This window comes from Calliphora vicina, chromosome 5, assembly GCF_958450345.1.
Source record: "Calliphora vicina chromosome 5, idCalVici1.1, whole genome shotgun sequence".
NCBI classification, from domain to species: Eukaryota; Metazoa; Arthropoda; class Insecta; order Diptera; family Calliphoridae; genus Calliphora; species Calliphora vicina.
The window spans coordinates 62,011,738-62,036,313 of NC_088784.1; the positions used below are offsets into that span (position 1 = coordinate 62,011,738).

General features: G+C 28.6%; 2 protein-coding genes across 2 annotated transcripts; both read right to left on the minus strand.

Annotated features, from left to right (window-relative positions):
- Positions 1-12,048: 12,048 nt before the first annotated feature.
- Positions 12,049-12,629, minus strand: LOC135961306 (uncharacterized). The gene is made up of 3 exons (XM_065512798.1): positions 12,571-12,629; positions 12,424-12,505; positions 12,049-12,351 (listed from the first exon to the last, which is right to left on the minus strand). The coding sequence occupies exons 1-3, from the start codon at positions 12,627-12,629 to the stop codon at positions 12,049-12,051; spliced, it is 444 nt and encodes a 147-aa protein (XP_065368870.1).
- A 6,831-nt stretch (positions 12,630-19,460) lies between these two features.
- On the minus strand, positions 19,461-20,041 carry LOC135961307 (uncharacterized). The gene is made up of 3 exons (XM_065512799.1): positions 19,983-20,041; positions 19,836-19,917; positions 19,461-19,763 (listed from the first exon to the last, which is right to left on the minus strand). The coding sequence occupies exons 1-3, from the start codon at positions 20,039-20,041 to the stop codon at positions 19,461-19,463; spliced, it is 444 nt and encodes a 147-aa protein (XP_065368871.1).
- Positions 20,042-24,576: the final 4,535 nt, after the last annotated feature.

The window sequence follows — 24,576 nt, forward strand, 5'->3', positions numbered from 1 at the left end:
CAAGCTAAACATTTTTTTGGTGGTATTTTAGGTCGTTACGAAAGTTTTCAGGGGTACCGTTTCAACATTTCAAAAAATTTAATTATAAGGGATACTCTAGTGTCCATAAAATAGAAGCATGGCCAGTACAACTGAAGCATGTCCCATGCTCCTACAGTACCTAATCATATCCAGTGCATCCATTACAAACAGAGCACGGGACGGAGTACTACGCAGGGCACCCGTAATCATTAGTGCAGAGATTCGCAGGATTCTCTCAATTATCCCGCAGTAGGTGGCTTTACCTAGAGCCTTCCACCATACTAGTGCTCCATACATTAGTATAAATGCAAGCATAAATGGCGATAGCCGCCTTGGACGCTCTCGCATGAATATTCTGGCTCCAGGATAGCTTAGAGTCTAGAATAATTCCCAGATACTTAGCACTATCCGGGAGCTTAAGTTCCACTCCCTTAAGGAGCGGCAGTGGGAATGAGGGAATTTTGTACCTTCTGGAGAAAAGCACAAGCTCCGTTTTCCCAGGATTCACGCCCAGTCCACTAGCAGTGCTCCACTGGCTAAGTCTACTAAGTGAAGTTTGTAGGCATTGTGATAATGTGTCCAGGTGTTTCCCAGAAACAGCTACAGCGACATCATCAGCATATGCAACAGTTTTGCACTTCATGGAATCTAATTTCATTAGTAATATATTAATGGCAAGATTCCACAAGAGTGGAGATAGTAGCAGTTCCTACAGAAGAAATAATGACTCTATTGGTCAGAAGTCTACCTATGAAGCGGATAATAGACTAATCTATATTCAGACCGCCTAGAGCCGAAAGAATTGTCTCTGGCGTCACATTGTTAAAGGCCCCTTCAATATCCAAAAAAGCCACCCAATGCATATTCTTTGTGCTCGAGTGATTTCTCTATGAATCTCACAAGCGATGAATCTCTCAAGCAGCCCAGTTTGGATTAATCGATGAAAGAAGGATCAGATCAATCAACCTTTCCATGGCCTTCAAGAGGAAGGACTATAGACTGATAGGCCTATTCGGACACATTTTGCTAAGAACAATAGGTAATAAGTTATATGGATAAAAAAACACCTGTTTATCCAAAATGTCAAATTTTGACCTCCTATAACTCAGAGAGTTCTTGACCGATCTTGTTGAAAAATGGTGTCCGAATTACTATCCAATAGAATTACTATCCAATAACATTGGTGCAAATTTCATCGCTTTAAAAGTTGGTTCACTTGACGTGAAATGCCCCATATATAAAACTTATTTGGAGCGAAATTTGAGTAGATACATAGATAAATTAAACATTTATGACCGATAAAGTCCAATTTCGAGGGGACATTTGTATGGGGGCTAGGTGAAATAATGGACCGATTTCAGCCTGTTTCAATAGGCTTGGTCCTTGGGCCGAAAAAGTAATATGTACCAAATTTGATTGAAATATCTTCAAAATTGCGACCTGTACTCTGCGCACAAGGTTTACATGGACAGCCAGCCAACCAGGCGGACGGACGGACATCGTTTAATCGACTCAGAAAGTGATTCTAAGTCGATCGGTATACTTTAAGTGTTAGACTAATATTTTTGGGCGTTACAAACATCTGCACAAACGCATAATACCCTCCCCACAATGGTGGTGTAGGGTATAATGAATATTTAATATATTTTTTTTGTTTATCTACAGATACCTGGTGCTGTTTTATACTGATGATGGTGCTATGCTGAATATGGGCTGTTATGATGGCTATTATGTATGTGCTGAAGTATGTGGTGTATGGTGAAAGAGGATGACAACGCTGATGAGGATGGACAAGATGATAATGGAGGATGACCAGAAAGATGACTAGTAAGGCTATGGCGGATGAAACGATGACCATAAGGATGATGACTAGGCTGACTCTTGCGGATGATTGATGCTGATGTAGAAAATTACAGATGGCGAAATGCAGATTGAATTGATGCGGATGGAATGGATTTTTTTTATGTGGCGGATGTGGAATTTGGCAGATTTATTTTTTTTTTATTTTTATTAAATACTAGCATAACCCGGGCACTTCGCTACCCCTACCCCTACCCTAGTAAAATTAAAAAAATATGAATGTTTTCTAATACAACCTAACTACGTACAATGGTAAGAAAATAACACATGTAAAATATAACTAACTAATTTGGTATGGGAGATACCACTCCACTGTTCTGATCCCACCCATTTTTAAAACTTTTGTGTAAAAAAATAACTCATATCAAGCTTTACTTTAACTTTCCTTTATAATGGAGGGGTCATCCTACTACGCCGATCACGCTTAGCTAAACTTCGTACAGGGATCAGGAATAAATTCGTTTTTGGCTAACCTCCGTAGAATGGTAATAAATTGATTCATACGGAGTTTAAATATTTTTAGAATTATAGTTCTCGAGATATTCAAAATTAATTATTTACATTGTGCCACGACAACTACTACAATCCCGACAATTTTCAGACAATCTCTGTAAAATTGTAAGAGAGCTATGCGGACAAACTTTGAATAACCTTCCAATTATTACTTTGTATGGAAGGTGACTCACCTCCTTTTCCGACCTCTCCCATTTTGGTTCCCCAGATATTCGAAATCAATATTTACTCTGTATGGGAGGTGCTACTCCCTCTAATCCAATTCCGTCTATATTCAGATAAACTCCGCACAGTAATAAGAAATTAATTCGTAAAAAGTTTAAACACTTTTACAATTATAGTTCTACAGATATTCGAAATTAATTATTTACTTTGTATAGGGCCACGTTCACTATTTCAATCCCGAACAATTTCAGCGAAACTATGCAAAATTATAAATGAGCCATTTAGACTAAGTTTGGAGAATCTTGCAAGTTCACAAAATATTTATAAATAACTATTTAATTTGTATGGGAGGTGGCTCACCATTTGTTCCAACCCGTCCCATTTTTTATTAAACTTCATGCCGTGATAAGAAATTGATTCGTATGAAGTATTTACCCCCATATGCATAAACAGTTTTTAAATTTGTCAAATGTTTATAAAACAAATTTTGAATGGAAATTTTGTTTTATAAACCTTTGAAAAATTTAAAAATTGTTTATGCATATGGGTGTTAGAAAACAAACAAAAAAAACACCTTCAAAATATAGTTTTTTAATTGACTTTGAATTACTAAAGTCTTCTTCTTTGTTTTCTATAACAACTCTCACTTTAAACAGAGCGAAATCAATACTGTTTATTTGTTACTCTTATTTATTTACAACAACAAATTGGACAAATATGCATTGTTTTGTTTACATTTTAGCTTAAGGTTCACATGTACACGTTTTTGCATATGTATTAGTAACATCTTTAAACGCTTATAACTCCTAAAAACCTGAACCGATTTCAATAAAATATATATTCTGCACTTCTGTGAAGAAATCCCTTTAAAATGGTATATTTTTTTACCATAATTGAATGTATAATGAGAGCGTAAAAGGGGTCTAAAGAAATCGACTTGCCTATTAATATTATGATGATTGTTTCTTTCTTTCTTTTTCAGTTCTTTTTTTATTTAGTCTTTTTATAGATTTATTTTTAAGTTTTAGTTAGGAGTAGTTTTATATTTTAGTTTAGATTTAGTTTTTTTTTACTTTTTATTTTAGCTTCAGTTTTTGTATTTTTAGCCCTAGTGTTTTTCTTTATTTTTAGCTTTAAATTTTTATTCTTGGCTTTAGTTTTACTTTTTACTTTTCATTTAGTTTTTCGGTTCATTTAGTTTTAGTTTTAAATTTTATTTTAGCTTTATTTTTATATTTAAATTTAGCTTTTAGTTTTATTTTAATTTAGTTTCTTTCTGATTTATTTAAGTTTTAGTTCTATTTTTATTTAGTTTTTAGATTTGTTTTTAAGCTTTAGTTTCATTTTAACTCAGTCTCTAAGTTTATTATTAATTTAGTCTTAGTTATTTTAGGTTTAAGTTTTATTTAGCATTTAGTTTCGAATTTAGGCTTATTTTAACTTTTAGTTTTTTAATTTATTTAACTTTAGTTTTAGCTTTTGCTTTAGATTTTAGTTTTTTTATATTTTTATGCTTTTAGTCATTTATTCATTATCATTTTTAACTTTTCTTTATTTTAATAAACTTTCAAAAAAAAATTTCTTTTGTGTTTTTATTATTTAAATAAAATTAACAACTATCACCAACTTTATTTATTTACAATTATTTTAATATCGGTGGCCACCTTACCACTTCCCAATCGATATCGCCGCAAACTCCACCGGTTTCGGTTTTTCTAAATTTTCGGATTTTTGACAAACCGGTTTTTGTAAGACGGTTAACCGCTTTTAATGAAATGTATTTTCTAAAGCTCATTCAAGCATATTTATGAAAAACTTTGATACCATTTTTAAAAATATTGATTTATTTTATAGAATATTATAGCATTTGACAATATTTCGTAAAAGATATAAAATAATTGCATATAGATAGAGCCTTAAAAATTCAAAAATGTAAAATTTCCGAAGATTTAGTACACAATTCTTAACAAATTTCCATAAATAAAAATAAATTTAAGGAAACCATTTTCATATTAAATAAAAATTTAATATAAACCGGTTAACCGGTTTTTTTGAAGACAAAAACCGAAACCGTTTAACCGATATTATTAAAAGACATTAATCAAAACCGGTTTTATTCAAAAAACACTTTTTCGGTTAAACCGGAAACCGGTTTTTCAAATTTGTCGGTTTTTTGGACACTCTACTCAAGATATTGACATCACTCGATCTATTGTCAGGGCCAGTGACCTGTTGTAAAAAGCAGTATCACTAGACTAGGCAATTGCTCCAACTATCCGCCACCTGGGACGCATCCGATGGGAGACTCTCCTGTAAAATTTGTGTTTTGTCGTTTACGATAATTTGGCGCTAATGGCTCGATAAATATATATACATTCAAATTGAAGCTATGAAACCATTTTAACGAAACCCGTTTACTTCATAAAAATCACTTTTGAAAATCAAGCGTTTTGAATTTTCAAAATTTATTACAAAATCCTACTTTTCAGTCAGATAATAAAAAGGTGCATATTGAATCACCCTGTTTATAGGGAAAATATTTACATAGAGACCTGAATTTTTGGCTTCTGTTTAATATGAGTATTTAAAAATAAAAATTGGCGGCAAAAAAGACCTCTTCAGGTATAAAATAATGAGCGCTATTGCTATGGTGAATAACTTCACTCTGTACCATGATTCAAATATACAAGGTTACTATTTATTTACAACAACAAATTAGACAAACATGCATTGCTTTGTTTTCATTTTAGCTTAAGTTTCACATGTACACGTTTTTGCATATGTGTTAGTAACATCTTTAAACGCTTATAACTCCTAAAAAACTAAACCGATTTCAATAAAATATATATTCTGCACATCTGTGAATAAATCCCTTTATAATGGTATATTTTTTGCCCAAATTGAATGTTTAATATGAGCGTAAAAGGGGTCTAAAGAAATCGACTTGCCTATTAATATTATGATTATATTGTCAATAAATCCCCATGTGATGATCAAAAAATTCTGAAATTTGTTTAACAAAATTTTAAATTGGAGTTTTGAAACTGCCGTTAAAAAAAATATTTTTTTTTGGTTATACCTGCGAATAGGTAATGTAAAATAAATATGGATATATTTTAAGTAAGAATAAACTTTTGTTTTAATATTACAATTACACATTTCGATTCTTTTAAATTAAATTGCAAATGGCAAAATTTTTAAAAAAAAAACGGATAAAATGCATTTTTTTCTCCCTGTAAATGCACCTCAAAACTAAATCGAAAGTCGGCACGGGTTGCCCTTCTTAGTACACGCTAAACAAATTTAGTTCTAAGCAGTGTTGCCAATTTAGCCCTTTTTCAATCTTGTTTAGCCTTTTTTATTTTTATTTAGCCATACATACTATGTATTTACGCTAATGAAAATTATATATTTACTCTAATGATCTTAAATGTTTGCTGTTGAAAATTAGTAAAATCAGTTCAAAAAAATTGGCAGGGATATTATGACAAAAATTAACTAAAAATTTTGAACCAGTAAACAATTTAATCACATACAAATTGTTGGACCTTCCATACATTAAAAAAATGCCATAACTAATATAGATAAAATGGACGTTATTTGAATAAAAATTGTTAATATATATGTTAATGTTTTACGCGCGGGTCCGGGCGTATATAAAATCATATATAGGGTTAAAGAGAATACTTTTAACTTTATCCGGGCGATGTATTGACGTAAATATAGTACTTTAACAAATATTTTATAACACATGCCATGTAGTGTACCGTTTTCAAAGACTACAATCCAACCAATTTAGAAAGAACAGGTAAGAGTGCTATATTCGGCTGTGCCGAATCTTATATACCCTTCACCAAATTATACTTCAAAATTTTAAATATTTTTAGGTAAACAAAATTTAATTTTTTTTCCAGTTGTTTTTTTAATTTTTTTGAAAAATTTTTTTTTCGATTATTATTTTAATTTTTTTTTTTAAATTTAAAATTTTTTTTTTTTTATTTTTTAAATTTCTTTTTTTGAAAAAAAAAAAATTCGGGTTAAAATTTTTTTTTTCCGATTTTGACCCATTGTAGGTCCAACTTACTATGGTCTTATATACGTCGTTGCAAATGTCTTTGAAATATCTATCATTAGATATCCATATTGTCTATATTAATGTCTTAGTAATCCAGATATAGGTAAAAAATAGGTGAAAAATCGAGGTTGTCTTGGTTTTTTCCTCATATCTCAGCCATTTGTGGACCGATTTTGCTGATTTTAAATAGCAAATTCTCGAAAGCATGTCTGACAGAATTATTGAAGATTTGGATCCCGAAGATATCTGGGGTCTTCAGAAAATTTATTTCAACAGACAGACATACGGACATGGTTTAATCGACTCCGCTATCTATAAGGATCCAGAATATATATACTTTATAGGGTCGGAAATGAAAAATGTAGAAATTACAAACGGAATGACAAACTTATATATACCCTTCTCACGAAGCTGAAGGGTATAAAAAATCAGTTCATTATCGATAATAATTTAGCTATGATCATTTTTATCTGATCAAATATAGACAATTAACTTTTTTCCAAAATTAAATTAAATATTTATGTTTACATATTTTGGCTATCTTAGTTTTGATATGTTTACTAACTAATGGCAAAATTTATGTTTTTGACAATGAAAATCAATTATGTCCGGCGACGTGTATAATTATACCCTACACCACCATAGTGGGGAGGGTATAATGCGTTTGTACAGATGTTTGTAACGCCGAAAAATATTGGTCTAACACCCGCCTTAAAGTATACCGATCGACTTAGAATCACTTTCTTAGTTGATTAAAGGATGTCCGTCCGTCTGGCTGGCTGTCCATGTAAACCTTGTGCGCAGACTACAGGTCGCAATTTTGAAGATATTTCGATAAAATTTGGTACATATTATATTTTCGGCCCAAGGAAACCTATTGAAACTGGCTGAAATCACTCCATTATTTCACCTAGCCCCCATACAAATGTCCTCTCGAAATTATTCTTTATCGGTCCTAAATGTTTAATTTATTTATGTAACTACACAAATTTCGCTCCAAATAAGTTTTATATATACAAAATTCATGTCACCAAATTTTGATACGATCGGTCGATAATTAGTCATAGCTCTCATATAGACCCGCTTCCGAAAATCACTTTAACGTGCATAAATCTCTTAAAAATGTTGGTATATACACAAAATTCAACATAAATAACTTTCATAACAGACATAAATCACTCGACCTAATTTCATGGTGATCGGTCCATAATTGGTCATAGCTCCCATATAAGGCCCACTTCCGAATATCACTCACGAATATAAATTATTGATATTTTAAAAGAAAAATGTTTTTGCTCATTAACTTGGTGTAGGGTATTATATGGTCGGGCTGGACCGACCATACTTTCTTACTTGTTTTTAGAATATTTTTTTTTCTGCATTACATGAGAGGCATATTTGCCATATATTCACTTATCAAAATATTCTCCATCGAAGTTATCACAAAGGATTACTTTATACATAATTTGTCTTTCATATAAAAAAATTTGCCTAAGGTATTTATAGACGGCAATACTGAATATTAATATTTGTCAAAAACTCAAGTAACATAATACAATTTCATCGCCTAAACAAAATTTGTATTAGATTTTCAAAAAATACGAATGATTTTTTTTTGATTTACGGTCGGTATTCAAAATTTGTTTAAAACAATTCAAAAACTTTTTATTTTCATATGTATCGAGTATATATTTATAAATACAATTAAGGCAAACAAAAATGTCAAGAAAATATAAAATGAAAATAAAGTTTGCAGAAAAATATCAATCAACAAAGAAATAAAATATTTGTAATACTATCGTGTAAACAATAAATGTTTTTTCGAAATGATTTATTGAAATACGGAATGATTTCAATAATATTTTAAATTTGAAAAGAGTTAATACTCGGTGTTGCCGTCTATGACTACCTCTAGGAGCATTTTGCAGGCCAGGTGATAAATACAAGGCTTTAAAAACATCGGCATATGATATACGTGTGGCCCCATATTACGTTATTTTAAAGTTAAGGATCAACATACAGGAATAAATTTTCTTATTTTCTTGCATTTGAACGTGTGTTATATTCATACATTTTTGTTTGTCTATTCGGCATAGCCAAATCTATGTAACATTCTAAGTTGTTTTTTGTGTCAAATGTACATATGTATTTTTTTAATTAAAAATTTTAGCCCTTTTTGTTCACCGTGAATTGGCAACACTGGTTCTAAGGGACACTCTAAAATATATAGTCAGCGTTGCCACTCATAAAATATTTTTCCTACCAAATTTCTAATTAAAAACTACCAAAACCTACCAAATTTAAAATATTTTAGAAATGCTATATGGATTCGTTTCAAAATTAATAGTTATCTTAAAATTATATTATTGCTGCTATAAAATTACCCAGAGGAAGAAAGATATTTAATAACACTACAATCATAAATAAGTCAAAATCGTTCAGTTTTCGATTTAAAGATGTCCTTTCGTACGTCTGTCTGGCTGGCTGTCCATGTATTTCACATAGCCCCCATATAAATGTCCTCCAGAAATAAGACATTATCCGTTATAAATGCTTGATTTATATAGATATTAAATAACATTTTTACAAATAAATTAACCTAAAAATTCAATTCATAATTGACCATATGGTCGGCCCTCTTCCGAAAATTACTTAAACGAGCATAAAAATCCTAAAATTGTTGGTATCCTGAAAAAATTCAACACAAATAAGTTTCATATAGAAATAAATTAAGCGTCCTAATTTCCATAATTGGATATTTAAAGTGTCAGATGAAACTGAAATATTGAAGCAGAGTTTAACATATATTATTAGAAAAAGTTTTGAGAGCCCTTTGGCATTTTTTGAACTCAACACTACTAAATAAATACACATTTACCTGACTAAACTAAATATTTAAGAAAATGATATCTTCATATTTTGCAAATATGTAGTTTTATTATTTTGGCACAACATAAGTAGTTTTTTCGTTATTATTTTAATTATTTTGTTCTTAAAAATACTTATGTATTCAGAAATATCGTAGCCTACCAAAATACGACAAATATCGGAACAAACCAACCAAACTACCAAAAGTCAATTTGTTAACTTGAAACTACCAATTTTGGTCCAATTGGACCAAAGCGGCAACGCTGTATATAGTTCATAAAAAGTTGCAGAACTATTATTTTTAACTACTAAATCACCAGGAAGTCTCAACGTTTGACGGTAAACTAATTCAGAAGGACAACATTTGAGTTCTTCCTTTATATTTGATCGAATTCCCAATAAAATAATGGGCAATTGTTCAGACCAATTTTTACGTTATTATTAGATTTAAGAGCAGTTTTTAATTGTCGATGAAAGCGTTCAACCAAGCGTGATAACAAGATGTATGAATTTTTATGGTTTCCTAAAAGTATATCTGCATTGTTTTTGAATTTATAATATTTAGATGAGGGGATTACTGTTGCACCTGTATTAATTAACAATTTTAAATTATTTTTATAATCAAAAATAAATAAGCGACGTGATGGTTCCTTTTGTGATCATTTATTTGTCGCTGCAATATTGGAATAATTTGGTTTAAATTTTTGGTATTATTCGAAATGAAATGCCAAATTTCTGATGATACCAACAAAAATTACAACTTTTGTAATTTCTTTGGTCCTGATTAATTTTTTTTGGACGATTTTTTATTTCCATTACTTCTCCATATTTTCTGTTAAACTTGAAGTAACTTTGATTAAATTTTCTAAAAGATCTTAAGGTAGAAGTAGGTAAATAAACGGAAGATATTTGGAGTTTATTTGACAATTCATACATTTTGTCGGCTAAGATTAATTTTTCACTAAAAAATGTTAAAGTCAACGCTGTTAGATGTATTTAAATAGTAGATTGAAGCTTTCGGATCCACAGTTTTGTTATTTGTTCATTATTTATCATAGAATTATTTATAGCAAGTTTCCTTAAATCATGGAAAAACTCAGATGATTTTCTATCTCCAATTTCTAATTCGTTGAGAAGTTTTTCAAAACGAAAATCCTCACTCATAGAAAAACGCTCAAGTATAATTTTTTTAATATATGGATATTTATTAGAGTGCCCAAAAAACCGGAAAATTTAAAAAACTGGTTTCCGGTTTAACCGAAAAAGTGTGTTTTTGAAAAAACCGGTTTCGATTATTATATTTTAAAAAAACCGGTTAAGCGGTTTATATTAAATTTTTATTTAATGGAAATTTATCATTTTTGAATTCTTTATGCATTTATTTTATATCTTTTACGAAATGTTGTCAAAAGCAACAATTTTCTATAAAATAAATCGTCTTACAAAAACCGGTTTGTCAAAAAAAAATAGTTAAAATAACCGAAACCGTTGAAGTTTACAAAGATGAAAATACCAATTGACCGGTTTTGGATACTCTCATGTTTATATTCTAAAGGTGGATTGTGAATTACATCTACTAATTTATTTAGAACATCATCAGATAGAGAAATAATAACAAGTTGATATTTAGTTGTATCATCTATGATGCCTTTAAAGGTAAATGTTAATTCTGTTTGTATGAACCAAGTTTCAGGACATGAAACCCAAAATTGTGGTAATTTTATAGAAACTTGTACTGGATTATTAATTTGTATGTTTGTATTTGAGTTGGTATTAGAAAATGACATCTTGAAGTCTGAATTATTTATATTTTGTTGTTTAGTGGCGTATCTTGTTCGTTGAACGGGTTATAACAATTCTGTATATAGATAATTACTGGTAAAGGATTTACAAATAAAAACATATTGTAAAATTAATGGTACACAGAAAAAATAAATTCATAATTGGAATGAATTTTGTAATAAATATTATTAATCGAACATGAGTTTTTTTCCCAAACTTTTTTCATTCAGAATAAGAACTTGTTCATAAAATTGTACATGATGGAAATTTTGGCTTTTTTACATAAATTGTAAGATATTTTTTAAAAAAATTGCGTTATAATTCTATAATCGAATGAATTAGTTAAAACAATTTTGCATTATTGTCATATATTGGCCAATATTTTAAGATGAATTAACAATATCTGAAACTTAAAAAATGTTATTAATCATAATAAAACATCCATAAACATTAAAGCAGTTCATTCTCCATACAAAATTTAGTTAATTTCGCGCATATTTTCCCATTTTGTAGCTGAAAATCATAAAAAAATAAAAAATGTTCAAAAGAAAATTTCAAACATTTTTGAACAACAAAAAAATATTCTGGTTTAATTAAAAACACATGTTTATATATATTTTACATAACTACAATTATGCAATTATGGTTATTTATTATTATTTGTTTGATACTAATACTAATTATATATAAGGAATCACTATTTTCTAATATTACATACTAAATTATAAGCTAAGTTTTAAATAAAGGTGTAATTCATGTTAGCATTAGTTACAACCTGTCCTTTCCATCAGCCAGCCCTTAACGGATTCCACAATTTCAAACTCATTGTTGAAACAGCCGCGGCAAATATGTGCAGTTAAAGAAAGACGTCCTTCCACATTTATATGCTCGCACATATAGAACATCGAATGTACGGATTCTTTGCCCATTATAAAATACATGTTTTCAAACCGATGACCATTTGCCTTAAATAAATCTTCATTGCCCGAAGTAATATTCCACTCACAATAGCGTACCTTTGCGGTGGATGGTATACTCGACTTCTCTTGAGTCATTATGCGATCAAACTAAAAAGAGAAAGAAAGTTATTTGTAAGTATAAATTTAGAATAAATATTAATCTGTTTCTATAAAACTTACCCAATCATTAACTAGAGGTATGGAGTCACATGGTGAACGCTTCCTGCGTGACACTGTAATTTGAGGACAGGATTGAGGATGCCTGTAAATAAATTGTTATTATTAAATACATAGTTTATAAATGATTAATTAAAATTAAATACTTACATTGATATGGAATATGTAAGTTTTAGAACAACATATTCAACTTTAATTTTAGGTGCCATTTTCAAAAAAAATTATTTAAAATATCTATTTAAATTACCAACTGAAGTTCTTGATGCTTACTGTGCCAAGATCGTTTTAGTTGTGTATAAGAAATTCGTAAATCTTTAGTCTTTTATACTTTAAAATCTTTAAGCTAAACATATTATCAGATGTCTTGTTCCTAATTTAGGTTCTAGCTCATAAATGAGTTAAGCGTTTTATGATATAATGGGACATTTTTAAAATTTGTGTGTGCTTTTAGGTAACAGAATAATTTGCAGCCGCAGCAATTAACCCTAATTAAAACATCCTTAAGTTATTCTTAGGAATTTACAGGTAATATTATGCACACATGTGTGGAAAATAATGTAAAACAGGAATTTTCTTTTAAATTTTTCAAGAATACGTACATACAAATGTATTTCAGATTAAATCGCAGAAAAATATTAAAATATTAATTTTAAAATGATATTTTTCTACAATTCCGAACATATATTGCAGTTTTATGAGTTAATAGTTTTCAAATCACCTGTAAATTTTAAATTACGATATTAATGATTTATTGATTATTACATCATTTTTCATTGAAATTGAGAACATTAGAAAATTCCAAATTAAATTGAGAATTTCAACTTTAAATTGAGAATTTTCATTTTAAATTCAGAAAATTCCAATTGAAATTGAGAATTTCAATATGAAATTTAGAATTTTAATATGAAATTGAGAAAATTCTATTTTATTTGACTCTACATACGTATGACCAACAGGCATATTAATTCTTTAAAATATAAAATCTTATGCTGTCCAACATTCGGAGGATCTACGGTTGGTATATTCATCCTTGACTTGACATTACTTCTGAATTTGGACCAAATTATTTCAATAGGATTAAGCGTTGATGAATAGCGACTAAATCGTAGAAGTGTTGCTGGAGAGTTGTCAATTCTTGCCATCTATCAAGAACTCTTTTGACCCAATACAATACGTTCTGAATCTGGATAGAAAAGTAGGTATGTAAGATTTTGTAACATAAATTATTACGGTTGATTTTTAAATTTACCTTCAATTTCACCTCTACGATTTGATCTAACTGAAGTTACACATTTTTCGAGGAAAATGTGACGACAGGGAACTCTAAATTATATTTTAAATCCCTTTTTGTTCGTTCAAATAAAATGTTGACTTCTAATTTCTCATCACAGAAAGAATGTTTGACCAAAATAAATGACAGGAGATTGTATATTGTATATTTTTTATGGAACTAATTGATTGTTTTTTTCATTTAAAATATTTCATATAATGTTTCTCTATTTAATTTAGAATTTTCGCAATTTCATTTGGAGTTTTTCCAATTTCATATTGAAATTCTCAATATTTCGAATTTTCTCAATTTAATTTGGAATTTTCTCAATTCAAAATGGAAATTCTCAATTTCATTTGGAATTTTCTCAATTTAAAATGGAAATTATAAATATCACTTGGAATTTCTCAATTTCAATGAAAAATGGTGTAGTTGAAAAGCCTGTCCATGCAGGCAAATCATCAAAGTCGAAAAATCCAAACAGGTTTTAATAAATAATACATATGTATGTAGATTGTAAAGAATTTTCTAATGGTTTTTAAGGAAGAACAATTTTATTTCTTTATAGAATGAAATACACAATTTAATTTACAAACAAATAAGCCTAATTGACCGAATCATACATAACAAAAAGCAATAACTACATTGACTTAAATTTTCTTTAGTAACTTCGATTTAAATGAATAATTTTCATTCTATGAATCACTTTATGGAAAACGTCAGCCTTATGGGCAAAACGATAAATGCTGGTCATCCTTCTTCAGTGCCTGTCAAGATATTTGCACATATGAGGTTTTTCGAAAGTTTGGTCACCTGCAATCTTGTGCCATTACAGAGTCCTCTCCTCGTATTTAAATTCCGCAGAAGCATAAAAATAACACCGACCTTGAAGTTTAATTTATGAGCCGGCATACCAGATGGTGAAAGGCTGTTCAATAACTCGACCGGATAGTTTTCTCTTTCGGCTATGCTATAACATTCTACTATGTTAATACTCAAGTATTTGGAACACCTCACCGTTGATTTGACAAACGCCATCATTTCTAGGATAAAGAATGGCAGATTTTGAATACTTTTATACTGAGTAGACGTTTGCGAATATTATTTAAATTTGCTCAATCACTTTCTTAGTTGATTAAAGGATGTCCGTCCGTCTGGCTGGCTGTCCATGTAAACCTTGTGCGCAGACTACAGGTCGCAATTTTGAAGATATTTCGATAAAATTTGGTACATATTATATTTTCGGCCCAAGGAAACCTATTGAAACTGGCTGAAATCACTCCATTATTTCACCTAGCCCCCATACAAATGTCCTCTCGAAATTATTCTTTATCGGTCCTAAATGTTTAATTTATTTATGTAACTACACAAATTTCGCTCCAAATAAGTTTTATATATACAAAATTCATGTCACCAAATTTTGATACGATCGGTCGATAATTAGTCATAGCTCTCATATAGACCCGCTTCCGAAAATCACTTTAACGTGCATAAATCTCTTAAAAATGTTGGTATATACACAAAATTCAACATAAATAACTTTCATAACAGACATAAATCACTCGACCTAATTTCATGGTGATCGGTCCATAATTGGTCATAGCTCCCATATAAGGCCCACTTCCGAATATCACTCACGAATATAAATTATTGATATTTTAAAAGAAAAATGTTTTTGCTCATTAACTTGGTGTAGGGTATTATATGGTCGGGCTGGACCGACCATACTTTCTTACTTGTTTTTAGAATATTTTTTTTTCTGCATTACATGAGAGGCATATTTGCCATATATTCACTTATCAAAATATTCTCCATCGAAGTTATCACAAAGGATTACTTTATACATAATTTGTCTTTCATATAAAAAAATTTGCCTAAGGTATTTATAGACGGCAATACTGAATATTAATATTTGTCAAAAACTCAAGTAACATAATACAATTTCATCGCCTAAACAAAATTTGTATTAGATTTTCAAAAAATACGAATGATTTTTTTTTGATTTACGGTCGGTATTCAAAATTTGTTTAAAACAATTCAAAAACTTTTTATTTTCATATGTATCGAGTATATATTTATAAATACAATTAAGGCAAACAAAAATGTCAAGAAAATATAAAATGAAAATAAAGTTTGCAGAAAAATATCAATCAACAAAGAAATAAAATATTTGTAATACTATCGTGTAAACAATAAATGTTTTTTCGAAATGATTTATTGAAATACGGAATGATTTCAATAATATTTTAAATTTGAAAAGAGTTAATACTCGGTGTTGCCGTCTATGACTACCTCTAGGAGCATTTTGCAGGCCAGGTGATAAATACAAGGCTTTAAAAACATCGGCATATGATATACGTGTGGCCCCATATTACGTTATTTTAAAGTTAAGGATCAACATACAGGAATAAATTTTCTTATTTTCTTGCATTTGAACGTGTGTTATATTCATACATTTTTGTTTGTCTATTCGGCATAGCCAAATCTATGTAACATTCTAAGTTGTTTTTTGTGTCAAATGTACATATGTATTTTTTTAATTAAAAATTTTAGCCCTTTTTGTTCACCGTGAATTGGCAACACTGGTTCTAAGGGACACTCTAAAATATATAGTCAGCGTTGCCACTCATAAAATATTTTTCCTACCAAATTTCTAATTAAAAACTACCAAAACCTACCAAATTTAAAATATTTTAGAAATGCTATATGGATTCGTTTCAAAATTAATAGTTATCTTAAAATTATATTATTGCTGCTATAAAATTACCCAGAGGAAGAAAGATATTTAATAACACTACAATCATAAATAAGTCAAAATCGTTCAGTTTTCGATTTAAAGATGTCCTTTCGTACGTCTGTCTGGCTGGCTGTCCATGTATTTCACATAGCCCCCATATAAATGTCCTCCAGAAATAAGACATTATCCGTTATAAATGCTTGATTTATATAGATATTAAATAACATTTTTACAAATAAATTAACCTAAAAATTCAATTCATAATTGACCATATGGTCGGCCCTCTTCCGAAAATTACTTAAACGAGCATAAAAATCCTAAAATTGTTGGTATCCTGAAAAAATTCAACACAAATAAGTTTCATATAGAAATAAATTAAGCGTCCTAATTTCCATAATTGGATATTTAAAGTGTCAGATGAAACTGAAATATTGAAGCAGAGTTTAACATATATTATTAGAAAAAGTTTTGAGAGCCCTTTGGCATTTTTTGAACTCAACACTACTAAATAAATACACATTTACCTGACTAAACTAAATATTTAAGAAAATGATATCTTCATATTTTGCAAATATGTAGTTTTATTATTTTGGCACAACATAAGTAGTTTTTTCGTTATTATTTTAATTATTTTGTTCTTAAAAATACTTATGTATTCAGAAATATCGTAGCCTACCAAAATACGACAAATATCGGAACAAACCAACCAAACTACCAAAAGTCAATTTGTTAACTTGAAACTACCAATTTTGGTCCAATTGGACCAAAGCGGCAACGCTGTATATAGTTCATAAAAAGTTGCAGAACTATTATTTTTAACTACTAAATCACCAGGAAGTCTCAACGTTTGACGGTAAACTAATTCAGAAGGACAACATTTGAGTTCTTCCTTTATATTTGATCGAATTCCCAATAAAATAATGGGCAATTGTTCAGACCAATTTTTACGTTATTATTAGATTTAAGAGCAGTTTTTAATTGTCGATGAAAGCGTTCAACCAAGCGTGATAACAAGATGTATGAATTTTTATGGTTTCCTAAAAGTATATCTGCATTGTTTTTGAATTTATAATATTTAGATGAGGGGATTACTGTTGCACCTGTATTAATTAACAATTTTAAATTATTTTTATAATCAAAAATAAATCATTTATTTGTCGCTGCAATATTGGAATAATTTGGTTTAAATTTTTGGTATTATTCGAAATGAAATGCCAAATTTCTGATGATACCAACAAAAATTACAACTTTTGTAATTTCTTTGGTCCTGATTAATTTTTTTTGGACGATTTTTTATTTCCATTACTTCTCCATATTTTCTGTTAAACTTGAAGTAACTTTGATTAAATTTTCTAAAAGATCTTAAGGTAGAAGTAGGTAAATAAACGGAAGATATTTGGAGTTTATTTGACAATTCATACATTTTGTCGGCTAAGATTAATTTTTCACTAAAAAATGTTAAAGTCAACGCTGTTAGATGTATTTAAATAGTAGATTGAAGCTTTCGGATCCACAGTTTTGTTATTTGTTCATTATTTATCATAGAATTATTTATAGCAAGTTTCCTTAAATCATGGAAAAACTCAGATGATTTTCTATCTCCAATTTCTAATTCGTTGAGAAGTTTTTCAAAACGAAAATCCTCACTCATAGAAAAACGCTCAAGTATAATTTTTTTAATATATGGATATTTATTAGAGTGCCCAAAAAACCGGAAAATTTAAAAAACTGGTTTCCGGTTTAACCGAAAAAGTGTGTTTTTGAAAAAACCGGTTTCGATTATTATATTTTAAAAAAACCGGTTAAGCGGTTTATATTAAATTTTTATTTAATGGAAATTTATCATTTTTGAATTCTTTATGCATTTATTTTATATCTTTTACGAAATGTTGTCAAAAGCAACAATTTTCTATAAAATAAATCGTCTTACAAAAACCGGTTTGTCAAAAAAAAATAGTTAAAATAACCGAAACCGTTGAAGTTTACAAAGATGAAAATACCAATTGACCGGTTTTGGATACTCTCATGTTTATATTCTAAAGGTGGATTGTGAATTACATCTACTAATTTATTTAGAACATCATCAGATAGAGAAATAATAACAAGTTGATATTTAGTTGTATCATCTATGATGCCTTTAAAGGTAAATGTTAATTCTGTTTGTATGAACCAAGTTTCAGGACATGAAACCCAAAATTGTGGTAATTTTATAGAAACTTGTACTGGATTATTAATTTGTATGTTTGTATTTGAGTTGGTATTAGAAAATGACATCTTGAAGTCTGAATTATTTATATTTTGTTGTTTAGTGGCGTATCTTGTTCGTTGAACGGGTTATAACAATTCTGTATATAGATAATTACTGGTAAAGGATTTACAAATAAAAACATATTGTAAAATTAATGGTACACAGAAAAAATAAATTCATAATTGGAATGAATTTTGTAATAAATATTATTAATCGAACATGAGTTTTTTTCCCAAACTTTTTTCATTCAGAATAAGAACTTGTTCATAAAATTGTACATGATGGAAATTTTGGCTTTTTTACATAAATTGTAAGATATTTTTTAAAAAAATTGCGTTATAATTCTATAATCGAATGAATTAGTTAAAACAATTTTGCATTATTGTCATATATTGGCCAATATTTTAAGATGAATTAACAATATCTGAAACTTAAAAAATGTTATTAATCATAATAAAACATCCATAAACATTAAAGCAGTTCATTCTCCATACAAAATTTAGTTAATTTCGCGCATATTTTCCCATTTTGTAGCTGAAAATCATAAAAAAATAAAAAATGTTCAAAAGAAAATTTCAAACATTTTTGAACAACAAAAAAATATTCTGGTTTAATTAAAAACACATGTTTATATATATTTTACATAACTACAATTATGCAATTATGGTTATTTATTATTATTTGTTTGATACTAATACTAATTATATATAAGGAATCACTATTTTCTAATATTACATACTAAATTATAAGCTAAGTTTTAAATAAAGGTGTAATTCATGTTAGCATTAGTTACAACCTGTCCTTTCCATCAGCCAGCCCTTAACGGATTCCACAATTTCAAACTCATTGTTGAAACAGCCGCGGCAAATATGTGCAGTTAAAGAAAGACGTCCTTCCACATTTATATGCTCGCACATATAGAACATCGAATGTACGGATTCTTTGCCCATTATAAAATACATGTTTTCAAACCGATGACCATTTGCCTTAAATAAATCTTCATTGCCCGAAGTAATATTCCACTCACAATAGCGTACCTTTGCGGTGGATGGTATACTCGACTTCTCTTGAGTCATTATGCGATCAAACTAAAAAGAGAAAGAAAGTTATTTGTAAGTATAAATTTAGAATAAATATTAATCTGTTTCTATAAAACTTACCCAATCATTAACTAGAGGTATGGAGTCACATGGTGAACGCTTCCTGCGTGACACTGTAATTTGAGGACAGGATTGAGGATGCCTGTAAATAAATTGTTATTATTAAATACATAGTTTATAAATGATTAATTAAAATTAAATACTTACATTGATATGGAATATGTAAGTTTTAGAACAACATATTCAACTTTAATTTTAGGTGCCATTTTCAAAAAAAATTATTTAAAATATCTATTTAAATTACCAACTGAAGTTCTTGATGCTTACTGTGCCAAGATCGTTTTAGTTGTGTATAAGAAATTCGTAAATCTTTAGTCTTTTATACTTTAAAATCTTTAAGCTAAACATATTATCAGATGTCTTGTTCCTAATTTAGGTTCTAGCTCATAAATGAGTTAAGCGTTTTATGATATAATGGGACATTTTTAAAATTTGTGTGTGCTTTTAGGTAACAGAATAATTTGCAGCCGCAGCAATTAACCCTAATTAAAACATCCTTAAGTTATTCTTAGGAATTTACAGGTAATATTATGCACACATGTGTGGAAAATAATGTAAAACAGGAATTTTCTTTTAAATTTTTCAAGAATACGTACATACAAATGTATTTCAGATTAAATCGCAGAAAAATATTAAAATATTAATTTTAAAATGATATTTTTCTACAATTCCGAACATATATTGCAGTTTTATGAGTTAATAGTTTTCAAATCACCTGTAAATTTTAAATTACGATATTAATGATTTATTGATTATTACATCATTTTTCATTGAAATTGAGAACATTAGAAAATTCCAAATTAAATTGAGAATTTCAACTTTAAATTGAGAATTTTCATTTTAAATTCAGAAAATTCCAATTGAAATTGAGAATTTCAATATGAAATTTAGAATTTTAATATGAAATTGAGAAAATTCTATTTTATTTGACTCTACATACGTATGACCAACAGGCATATTAATTCTTTAAAATATAAAATCTTATGCTGTCCAACATTCGGAGGATCTACGGTTGGTATATTCATCCTTGACTTGACATTACTTCTGAATTTGGACCAAATTATTTCAATAGGATTAAGCGTTGATGAATAGCGACTAAATCGTAGAAGTGTTGCTGGAGAGTTGTCAATTCTTGCCATCTATCAAGAACTCTTTTGACCCAATACAATACGTTCTGAATCTGGATAGAAAAGTAGGTATGTAAGATTTTGTAACATAAATTATTACGGTTGATTTTTAAATTTACCTTCAATTTCACCTCTACGATTTGATCTAACTGAAGTTACACATTTTTCGAGGAAAATGTGACGACAGGGAACTCTAAATTATATTTTAAATCCCTTTTTGTTCGTTCAAATAAAATGTTGACTTCTAATTTCTCATCACAGAAAGAATGTTTGACCAAAATAAATGACAGGAGATTGTATATTGTATATTTTTTATGGAACTAATTGATTGTTTTTTTCATTTAAAATATTTCATATAATGTTTCTCTATTTAATTTAGAATTTTCGCAATTTCATTTGGAGTTTTTCCAATTTCATATTGAAATTCTCAATATTTCGAATTTTCTCAATTTAATTTGGAATTTTCTCAATTCAAAATGGAAATTCTCAATTTCATTTGGAATTTTCTCAATTTAAAATGGAAATTATAAATATCACTTGGAATTTCTCAATTTCAATGAAAAATGGTGTAGTTGAAAAGCCTGTCCATGCAGGCAAATCATCAAAGTCGAAAAATCCAAACAGGTTTTAATAAATAATACATATGTATGTAGATTGTAAAGAATTTTCTAATGGTTTTTAAGGAAGAACAATTTTATTTCTTTATAGAATGAAATACACAATTTAATTTACAAACAAATAAGCCTAATTGACCGAATCATACATAACAAAAAGCAATAACTACATTGACTTAAATTTTCTTTAGTAACTTCGATTTAAATGAATAATTTTCATTCTATGAATCACTTTATGGAAAACGTCAGCCTTATGGGCAAAACGATAAATGCTGGTCATCCTTCTTCAGTGCCTGTCAAGATATTTGCACATATGAGGTTTTTCGAAAGTTTGGTCACCTGCAATCTTGTGCCATTACAGAGTCCTCTCCTCGTATTTAAATTCCGCAGAAGCATAAAAATAACACCGACCTTGAAGTTTAATTTATGAGCCGGCATACCAGATGGTGAAAGGCTGTTCAATAACTCGACCGGATAGTTTTCTCTTTCGGCTATGCTATAACATTCTACTATGTTAATACTCAAGTATTTGGAACACCTCACCGTTGATTTGACAAACGCCATCATTTCTAGGATAAAGAATGGCAGATTTTGAATACTTTTATACTGAGTAGACGTTTGCGAATATTATTTAAATTTGCTCAATCACCATTAATATAAGAGAGTATAAATTATGTTTATATGTTTGGATGTATGTGTAAGTGTGTGGTTTGTGGATTGTGTATTAAATGAAAAATTAAATTTTCATCTAATACAGATTCCACATTATTGTATATGTGTTCTTTATGTTTCAATTAGTAATTTTAATTATTTTGTGTAGTATAGTTTTAGGATATTTTCAAATATATTAATAAAAGTTATCTTAGGTGACCATATCAATTGTTAATTACATATTGAAATTTAAAACAAAAATGATATTTTACAATAATATTTAACAAAAAAAATAAAATGATTTTAGAAAATTCGAATTTTAGGAATATTATTATAAATTAAAGATAAAAAATTTAGAATTTAAATGCAAAAATTTAGAATTTTGTGATTAAAATTTAAAGATTTCAGCAATATTTACAATTTCTGTTTAACTGAATACGAATAACCGAAAATTATTGTTTGATATCAAAGTTTTGAGATAAGATTATTAACACGTTAGTCTAAAATTTGGTCCTTAACAGACAATTGTAATTGAGTTTGAGAAGATTTAACCTTATATGCGATATATGTATAGGTATATTATTCAATGGATTCAACTGACACACGAAATTTCGGATCTATTTTATAGTCGTTCACAAAATTTGATGTTGAATCTTCTGTTATAAAAGCAGATTTGAATTCTCATAGAATTGTATGTTGAATTACTTGATATAAAAGCAAAATCGTTCCAAAGATCACGATTTTAGATAGGGTCAGTTTTAGCACCAAATATCTCGAGTTACATGCACTATATTTAAAAAAATCACTATTTTACAAACAAAATCTTAAAAATCATAGAAATAATGACCTTACCTCAATTAGAAAAAGATTCGATAAAGAAATTTGCAAATACGACCTAGGGATCAACCACCAATATCAAAAAAATCAAAAGAAAATGTATTTTAATGAGCTCTTGCGATCGACTGAGTTTTAAGACAATTTTCAAATAATGAAAAATTTTATATTATTAGACAAATTAGAAATATATGAAAATCAAAGCTAACTAAACAAAACATAAAAAAATTGAAAAACAAAATCAATTATAGTAATTTTGTTCAAACAGTAGAATTTATAATACAGCCAAAGAAAAATTTAGTAAAACCTAATGCGAATTTGAAATAATTAAACAAAATAAGATAAATTTCAATGAAGTCACCCTCACAAATTCACTGAGGGGGCGCTTTAGTTATGGCCGATACTATATATTACAAAATCTTACATACCTACTTTTCTATCCAGATTCAGGACGTATTGTACGTAAAATCGCTTAATTTCGTTTGGAATTTTCTCAATTTAAAGTTGAAATTCTCAATTTAAAATGGAAATTCTCAATTTAATTTGAAATTTTCTCAATATCAGGTATACTGTTCTCAGTTTCAATGAAAAATGGTGTAATAATCAATAAATCATTAATATCGTAATTTAAAATTTACAGGTGGCTTCAGGATGCACTAAGTAAGGTGAAATCAACAACACAGCTGATTTTTATTTATCTATTTTGAAAGTGCTTGTGTTTTGTCAAACTGAATTTATTTTGAAAAAATAATAAATTTTATTTTCAAAGAAGAAACAAATTAAATCAAAAAACATGAATGAAAATGTGAATAAAAAGATTTCATATAATGAAATTTGGATAAAGCACTATTAACCGTTGTTCTTTTTCAAAAATAATTTAAATTTAACGGCCGTTTTTAGTTAATATGCAAAAATAAAATTTGTTTATTTTTTATTTGACAAATTCAATTTTGACAAAACCTATGCTGTTGTCAGCAACAAATATTGTGATTGTTGTCGAAAGGCTCTCACCTAACTTATTACATCATGGGTGATTTGAAAACTATTAACTCATAAAAATGCAATATATGTTCGGAATTGTAGAAAAATATCATTTTAAAATTAATATTTTAATATTTTTCTGCGATTTAATCTGAAATACATTTGTATGTACGTATTCTTGAAAAATTTAAAAGAAAATTCCTGTTTTACATTATTTTCCACACATGTGTGCATAATTTTACCTGTAGATTCCTAAGAATAACTTAAGGATGTTTTAATTAGGGTTAATTGCTGCGGCTGCAAATTATTCTGTTACCTAAAAGCGCACACAAATTTTAAAAATGTCCCATTATATCATAAAACGCTTAACTCATTTATGAGCTAGAACCTAAATTAGGAACAAGACATCTGATAATATGTTTAGCTTAAAGATTTTAAAGTATAAAAGACTAAAGATTTACGAATTTCTTATACACAACTAAAACGATCTTGGCACAGTAAGCATCAAGAACTTCAGTTGGTAATTTAAATAGA

What these genes read in the sequence shown, in the direction of transcription:
- LOC135961306 (XM_065512798.1), bottom strand. Translation starts at nt 12,629, where the DNA reads ATGGCACCTAAAATTAAAGTTGAATATGTTGTTCTAAAACTTACATAT. An exon ending in CTTACATATTCCATATCAAT is followed by an intron (nt 12,506 to 12,570) that starts GTAAGTATTTAA and finishes ATTTATTTACAG; the next exon opens with GCATCCTCAATCCTGTCCTC. An exon ending in TACCTCTAGTTAATGATTGG is followed by an intron (nt 12,352 to 12,423) that starts GTAAGTTTTATA and finishes TTCTCTTTTTAG; the next exon opens with TTTGATCGCATAATGACTCA.
- LOC135961307 (XM_065512799.1), bottom strand. Translation starts at nt 20,041, where the DNA reads ATGGCACCTAAAATTAAAGTTGAATATGTTGTTCTAAAACTTACATAT. An exon ending in CTTACATATTCCATATCAAT is followed by an intron (nt 19,918 to 19,982) that starts GTAAGTATTTAA and finishes ATTTATTTACAG; the next exon opens with GCATCCTCAATCCTGTCCTC. An exon ending in TACCTCTAGTTAATGATTGG is followed by an intron (nt 19,764 to 19,835) that starts GTAAGTTTTATA and finishes TTCTCTTTTTAG; the next exon opens with TTTGATCGCATAATGACTCA.